This window comes from Rhincodon typus, chromosome 39 (genome assembly GCF_021869965.1).
Source record: "Rhincodon typus isolate 14 chromosome 39, sRhiTyp1.1, whole genome shotgun sequence".
In the NCBI taxonomy this organism is placed as follows: Eukaryota; Metazoa; Chordata; class Chondrichthyes; order Orectolobiformes; family Rhincodontidae; genus Rhincodon; species Rhincodon typus.
The window spans coordinates 6,401,668-6,409,854 of record NC_063370.1 but is presented as its reverse complement, the minus strand read 5'-3'; the positions used below and the strand labels follow the sequence as shown (position 1 = coordinate 6,409,854).

At 45.6% G+C, this 8,187-nt stretch overlaps 2 protein-coding genes across 3 annotated transcripts in view; both read left to right on the top strand.

Moving 5' to 3' along the window:
* Positions 1-5,563, top strand: part of LOC109925541 (exocyst complex component 3) — a 48,343-nt gene extending 42,780 nt beyond the window's left edge. For both annotated transcript variants that reach the window (XM_048618187.1, XM_048618186.1), the window contains exon 12: positions 1,947-5,563. In XM_048618187.1, the coding sequence (XP_048474144.1) occupies positions 1,947-2,178 (232 nt within the window). In that variant the 3' untranslated portion in view covers positions 2,179-5,563. The remainder of the gene's footprint in view (positions 1-1,946) is intronic.
* Positions 5,146-8,187, top strand: part of LOC109926128 (creatine kinase M-type-like) — a 7,786-nt gene continuing 4,744 nt past the window's right edge. The window contains exon 1 of the mRNA XM_048618211.1: positions 5,146-5,387. Within this exon, the coding sequence (XP_048474168.1) occupies positions 5,146-5,387 (242 nt within the window). The remainder of the gene's footprint in view (positions 5,388-8,187) is intronic.

The window sequence follows — 8,187 nt, the reverse complement described above, 5'->3', positions numbered from 1 at the left end:
CACAGACACACTCACACACACACTCGCGCACACACGTGCACATGCGCACACACTCAGACGCGCACACACACTCTCACACCTCACACACACTGACACACACTGACACACACTCACTCACACTGACACACACTCACACTCACACTCACACTCACACTCACACTCACACTCACACTCACACTCTCTCTCACTCTCTCACTCTCTCACACACACGCGCACACACACACACTCTCACACACACTCACACACACTCACACTCTCCCCTTGGTTCATGAACTGAGCTGTTGTAACACAGAGGATAGGTTCATGGTCCCCACTGTCCTATCCCAAAGCGTTCAGCAACTGGAGTAGAGGAGGAGGGTTAGGGGAGGGAGCATTGGAATTCATTTGAGGGGCTGCCAATATTTGTTCTCTGCAATATTAGAATAATCCAAATCCTTCCTCTAGCCCTGTACAATGTGCAAACAATGGGAAGTACTTGAAACTGACAAAATCTTCCTGAACTTTAGTGAACTCCTGAGTGCAATCAGAACCTGACGCCAAGGGATGCTAAACATTTATAAAAATATTCTCTGCTATTCCTATCAGGAGGTTCTTGGCAGTGAGAAAATGCTGAGGGAGGAGTCCGGGCCAGCATGAGCAATTGGTCTTTTTTAATTTGTTATTTTTCCTGACTGCCCAGCATCCTGATGTTCTAGGTGTCACGGCTGATGAATTGTGGCGAGTGTTTCATTTTCCTGTTTGAGCTCTCGAGTCCCTCCTTATAGCAAAAACGGAGGAAGGAGGATATTGGCAAAGCACTGAGTGTAGGAAATGAAATCAGAAGCATCTCCTGTCCCAGTGCCCAAACTGAGTACCAACGAGAAATAAAAATCAGACCTTCTGAGGGAAAACAAACTATCTCATTCCTCAGCCGCGTTTTCCCAGCATGACATCGCGAGTGGCCTCACTGCCATGGGACGTATGTTTTATTCCATTTATTTTAGAACAAAATAGCAGCTTCATTTCCACCTTCCTTCCCTGAAGGGATTGTGTTCATCTCAGTACAGATAATATTTGAGGACATTCAGCCATGTTGGGCATCACAGTCATCATCAACAGATAGTCAGGCACAAGTGGCTCGACTGCAAGAAAGTAATTGCAGTATTCACAGGGAAAGAAGTTACGTTGCATTTATATAGCTCCCTTCCATGACCTCCTGATGTATTTTACAGCCAATGAGGTGCTAAGCTAAATTTGCCGTAGCCCCAGACTAGTTGACAAAAGTTCTACTGTCTCCTTTAGAGAGAGGCAACTGGTGGTGGTTTAACCTGAGGGTCACCACACCTCAAGTGAGGGGGAGAGAGGTTGAGAAGGAGAGTCCTTCATGGTAACCTCAGCTGGTGCAGGAAATTGAACCCACGTTGTTGGTATCATGGCATTGCCATCTAAGCTAACCACACTGTGCCCGCTACTGGCAAAGTGGGAAATTTTTAATATCTAGTCATGGGATGTGGGCATCTCTGGCTAGGCAGCTTTTATTGCCCATCCCTAATTGCCGAGAGGGCAGTTAAGAGTCAGCCACCTGGTTTGGAGTCACGTGTAGGCCAGACCAGGTAAAGATGGCAGTTTCCTTCCTTAAAGGATATTAGAGAACCTGATGCTCTTTTCCTGACAATTGGCATCTTGCTTTTTTTTTAAAAGAATTCCAGATTTTTATTGGATTCATCTGCCATGGCAGGATTTGAACCAGGACCCCAGAATATTACTAGGAGAAGTCTCTGGATTAATAGTCTCACAATATTACGACTGGGCCATCGCCTCCCCATAGCCTCCCACCACAGATGTCACTAGATCTTTGTTGGAAGGGGTTTTTGTTTTGGTTTGGAGGTCAGCAATGAGCAGACAAGGGACGACAAGACTCGCTCAGGAGCAAAATTCTAACTTCTGTCCTCCCCTCGATCACACAGGAAGGAGCACATTGCAGCCGTGCTGAACATACGGGGAGACATCAACCACCAAAGCCGCCAAAACATCCTGGAGATGCTACAAGAATTTGACAGCAATGATAGGGGCTCCATCCTCTCTCGGGACGGAGCATTATTTGCCGAGATTGACACCGCTCCAGGCCTGCAATGTGTCGACCTCAACATGAGCCGTGCCTTGGGCTGTTTCTCCCTGTTCCGTCGACACATCAGGTGACCAGTGGACTGTAGAACTGGGATCCTGGTAGATCCGCTTGCAAATAGCCAAGAGAATAGTCCTGGAAATAATTACCATCTCAAGGCTGCTGATTGGAGGCTTCAGGTCAACTGATTATAAGATCCGTTGTGAATTTTCCTTGGACAACTCCAGGCACGATCCTGATCACTTATGAGAGGAGACCAGCAGACTCCAGGAGATCAGAGAGTCAGACTCCACCCCTTCCTGGTCTGGCGTCCAATTACAAATCTGTCCCAGGTGATTGCAATATCCAATATGGTGCCCATTGGCTCACTCAGGGAGAGCATACTGGCATGGATAGCAGCAAACCTACCAAGCTGCCAATATTCAGAGGCAAATTCTAGGCATCCTGAACCAAAGATGGCTCCATAAACAGCTACATTGCAAACTTTTCACTGCACTTATTTGAGCTCTCACGACAATAAAGCTAATTCAATTCAATCCAGTTCAATTCAGTTCAATTGGCTGAGTGTGAGACTGAGGTGCAGAATAGGGGGCTGTTATGAGGTACTGGGAGCTGGCTGGAAATACATAGGAGGTTGAGAGGCGACCTGATACAAGCTTAGAAAATCATGACGGGTAGAGACAGAGCTAATGGCTGGTGTCTTTTCCCTAGGACGGAGGATTTCAAGACTAGGGGCATATTTTTAAGAGGAGAGGAGACAGATTTAAAAAAGACATGAGGGGCAATTATTTTACACAGAGAGTGGTTCATGTGTGGAATGAACTTCCTGAGGAAGTGGTGGATGTGGGTACAGTTACAATGTTTAAAAGACATTTGGATAAGAACATGAATAGGAAAGGTTTGGAGGGATATGGGCCAGGAGCAGGCAGATGGGACTAGTTTAGTTTGGGAACATGCTTGGCATGGGCTGGTTGGACCAAAGGGTCTGTTTCTGTGCTGTATGACTCTGTGAGCTGCTGTAATTTGAATAACACTCAAATGCATTTTTCTTTTAATTCTTCCATGGGATGTGGGCATTTTGTCACCCATTCTTAATTGCTCTTGAACTGAGAGTCTCACTCAACCGTTTCAGAGGACAGTTAGGAGTTAACCCCATTGCTGTGGGTCTGGAGTCACGTGCAGGCCAGACTGGGTAAGGGCAGCAGTCCTTAAAGGGGCTAGCTTTGAATTCCAGTTCTTTAATTACTCAAGTTTAATTTTCACTAGTTGGCCATGGTGAAATTTGAATACCTGGCCAAAGTGTGTCATTGGATTACTGAAGGTATCAAGACTCAGGGAGATGGGTTTAAGAATCATAGAATCCCTACAGTGCGGAAGCAGACCATTTGGTCCATTGAGACTGAACTGACCTTCCAAAGAGCATCGCAATCAGACCTACTGTATCCCTGTAAACCTGTATTCCCCATGGCCAATCCACCCTAACCTGCACATCCCTGGGCACTATGGGTAATTTAGCATGGCCAATCCACCCTAACCTGCACATCCCTGGGCACTATGGGTAATTTAGGACGGCCAATCCACCCTAACCTGCACATCCCTGGGCACTATGGGTAATTTAGCATGGCCAATCCACCCTAACCTGCACATCTTCGGACTGTTGGAGGAAACCTGAGCACCCCCACGCAGACACGGGGAGAATGTGCAAACTCCGCACAGACAATCATCCAAAGGTGGGATCGAACGCAGGTCCCTGGTGCTGTGAGGCAGCAGTGCTAACCACTGAGCCACCAAGGAGAGGAAGAATTTATTTTACACACAATGTTGTAATGACCTGGAGCTCTTGCCTAAAGATCAGGGTGAAATCAGAGATGACGTCTGATTTTTTTTTTAAGTTGGTTCACGGGATATGGGCATCTTTGGCCAGTACCTCTATTTATTACCCATCCCTAATTTCCCAGAGAGCATTTCAGAGAAAACCACACTGTTGTGTAGGGCAAGGATGGCAGATTTCCTTTCTTGTGCCCTACAGGGCATTAGGGAATCAGATGGGATTTTATGGAAACTACATTGTCGTGTTTAGGCCAGCTTTTAATTCCAGAAATTTTTTAATATAGAATTCAAATTTTATCATCTGCCCTGGTAGGATTCAAACTCACAGCCCCAGACCATTCGCCTGGGTTTACTGGTTTACTAGTCCAGGGCATTATCGCTCAGACACCACATCCCCATTCCTCCATCAAGTGGCACAATTAGGCCATTCAGCCCATTGAGTCAGTGCTGTTCTTTCAAAAGCCAATTTGGCAGATACTTGAAGGCAATAAGGATATGGAGAAAGAGTAGAGGATTGTTGGGAGGGGCAGGGTGTGAAATTGGACTGATCTACAGAGATCCCAGCACGGACCACATTTGGAATATCGTGAGCAGCACAGGGCCCCGTATCTAAGGCTTTGGAGGGTGTCCATAGGAGGTTCACAAGAATGATCCCAGGGATGAAGGAGTGGTGGAGAACTCCAAGTCTCTACTTGATAGAGTTTAGAAGGATGAGGGGGGGATTTGATTGAACCTTCCAGCATACTGGGAGGCCTGGATTGAGTGGACATGGAGAAGATGTTTCCACCAGTGGGAGAGACTGGGACCCAAGGGCACAGCCTCAGAGCGAAGGGACGACCCTTTAGAACTGAGATGAGGAGGAATTTCTTCAGCCAGAGGGTGGTGACTCTGTGGAGCTCATTGCTGCAGAGGGCTGTGAGGACCAAGTTATTGAGTATCTCTAGGACAGAGATAAGTTCTTGATTGGTAAGGGGATCAAGGGGTACGGGGAGAAGGCAGGAGAATGGGGTTGGGAAACATTTCAACCACAATCAAATGGCAGAGTAGATTAGATGGGCTGAGTGGCCTAATTCTGCTCCAGCTCCTATGGTTTTATAGACCATATAGGTTGAATGGCCTCCTCCCGTACCTTAGAGACCAAACAGTTCTAGCTACAATTGGTCCGAGCACAGGGAGATCCCAGTGCACCTTTAACGGTATCCTTGGGTCAAATGGGATGCGGCAGTAGTCAAGTTGAAAGGCCCAAGGAGAAGGAGAAAGGTCCTGCACAGTCCGGCCTCCACTCTCCAGCAGGTTCGTCCCATCCGCAATCGGAAGGAGGTGGCCTGGAAGACTTAAGGTCACCTACTGTCTACATCCACCAAGTGAGGAGCCATAATCTTCAGCTGCAGGGAGAACTCCACCCAGGCCCCATGCTTCATCAACCAAATGCTCAAAGACTCATCGATCTGCAGTGAGATTCCAGGAATGACTGTGCTATTCAGGCAATGTCACCATTGGAATATATTATAGATATATTTATAGACGCAAGGGAAATCCTGGGGAAGCTCCGAAGTAATCATTGAGGTTGTGTAAGTTCAAAAACGCTATCAGTGCAGCAATTCAATAAAATTCCTGTATCACTCACAATCTCCTGTTGTGGTTCTTTGCAACAATTCCAGTGATGAGGCATCGGAGTTGCGTGGAAAAGTTGGGGCTTTTCACACAGAGATTATGAATCAGGAATCTTGTATTTTAAGGCAGAGATGAAGAGGAAACAAACACAGAGAAACTCAGCAGTTTGGGCAGCCTCTATGGAAAGAGAAACAGAGTTAACACTTCAGGACCACTGACCCTTCTACAGAACATTTGTTTTATTTGTATCGTCCTCACATACCAGAACCTGTTAACATGAAGATTCTTCAATAAAACAACTATCTATCCGTCTATCTCTGTCCATCTATATCTCTGTCCAACTATCTCTCTGTATCAATCTATCAATCTACCTATCCATTTGTCCACATGGCTATTTGTATCTATCTATTGAACTGTCTATCTATCCATCTACCTGTCTCTCTGTACGTTTATCTATCTATATATCTATTTCTATCCGTCTATCTCTCTATTTATCTATCCATTCATTTGTCGATCCATCTATCTATCCATCCATCCATTTGTCTGTCTATCTATCTATCTATCCATCCATTTGTCTGTCTGTTTATCTATCTATCTATGTCTCTGCCCAAGCAGGATATCCACAGTATGGTTGGTCTGGGGAGATGGTGCCATGGTGGTATTTTTAGACTAAATTCTGGGCCTAATGCTCTCAGGACATAGGTTCAGCATGTGACAAAATTTAAATCCAATTATTAAAATTTGGAATTGAAAGCTCATCTCAGTAACTGTAAACCCATCGTCGTTTGTGGTGAAGAAAACATAGGGTTCACTCATGTCCTTTCCTGAAGTAAATCTGCCATCTTTACCTGGTCTGGCCTACACTCATGGCCCACAGTAAATGCAGTTGATTCCTAACTACTCCTTGAAATGGCCCTAGCAAGCCTGAACCTTAAGGATATTGGTGAATTTGTGCTTTTTTTAAAAAAAAATCAATTGATGGTCGTTGCAAAATAAAAACCAAAAGAACTGTGGATGTTGGAAATCAGAAACAAAAAAAAAACCTTAACTCTGCTTTCTCTCCACAGGTGCTGCCAGACCTGCTGAGCTTTTCCAGCAATTTCTGTGTTTGAATAGTAATTACAAGGCTACCCTTAGACTAGCATTAAATTGCAGATTTTATGAGTATTTTCTATGTTCCTCTAAGTGTCCATCAAGGATAGAGTCAACTAGGCTCAATGAGTAAACAGTGATTACATTCCTCCTCGTGTCCCAAAAGAGAGTTATCAATCAGAATACAGCATTAATGGTGTCTCCATGTCGCTCCCCTTTTCATTTCCTCCTGACTCTGTTACAGCACAACAGTGAATGGCCATTCTCCAGACCTCACATCCTGCCCAATGTGTCACTTCCTGCGTATTATGGCAGCTACAACGTCAGCATGTGTTAAATACATTTGAGTCCGACTTGCTAAATTCACCTGGAAGGAAGTGGCCTTGTCTATTTCAGAAGTTCCTTCGATGTTTCCCAAAAGTGGGTGAGTCCTTCACTAAGACATGGTGCATTTAGCCCCTCGAGTCCATGTGAAGGCTTTCTCTTGGGTTTTGCCTCTTGGCATAATATAATGTCCTGGGTCTGGATTCCGCCCAATGGTCTCCTTTACACAGGAGCCAACAGAGAGTGTGAAACTATTTTCTGACCAACCTGCTCAATGATGTTGTTACACACCCTCTGGAGCGGCTTGAACCCTGGCCTGCTGGATCAGAGGTAGGGACACTGCACTGCGTCTTACACACTTTATTTGTCTGCAAGGTCCACGTTCCACACCAGAGGTTTGTGTACGAGGCCCAGCCGAAATCTTCCAATGCAACACTGAGGGAGCTCCGCAGGGAGAAGGGTCGGATTGAGGGAGTGCTGCCCTGTCGGAGGGCCCCTATTTCACACCCAGGCTTTGTCTAACCCCTCAGCTGGGCGTAAACGATACCCCTTGGCCTGTTCTTTCTTTCAGAAGGAGAGCAGGGGAATTCTCTCTGGTGTCCCAGCCAATACTCCTGACAAAAATCAATTAAAGAGAAAACACAGAAGATTAGCCAATCACGACCACATTGCTCTCTGTGGGAGCATGCTGCGCGCTGTTTTGTGATCCAAGCAGCGCAACAGAAGCTGCCTCAGTGTCCCGGGACAGCTTGAGGGCTGTGACAGATGCTATATAAATGCAGGTGTGTCCAGACAAATATCACCAGAGCTACTTAGCTTCCAAAGCTGTTTAATGCACTGTCAATGAGTGAATTTGTGTGTCTCTTTTAAGATAACAGCAGGGGGTTCGTTTAATGTTAGTGAGCAAGTGAGTGGAAAGCAAGTCTCCCTCGCTTTGATCTCTTCTGGGAAAGTTGGCTACTCAAGTCATCAGTGAGATCTCCTCCCTTTAAAACTAAATGTAGCTTCTAATCAGCAATTTCCTTAGTGTTACAGCAACAATGCACTTACATGAAATAAGTTCAGAAGACAGATAGTTCTGTGTCACACACAATTCTCATGTTAGAGTCATAGCGCTATAGAGCTGGGGGATTTACTTTTCTCTTCGGGTGGTAAGAATATTTCTCTTCCTTTCAACCGTTTTAGCCCCAGTGGAAAGTTTGACTGAAATGTAAACAGTACTG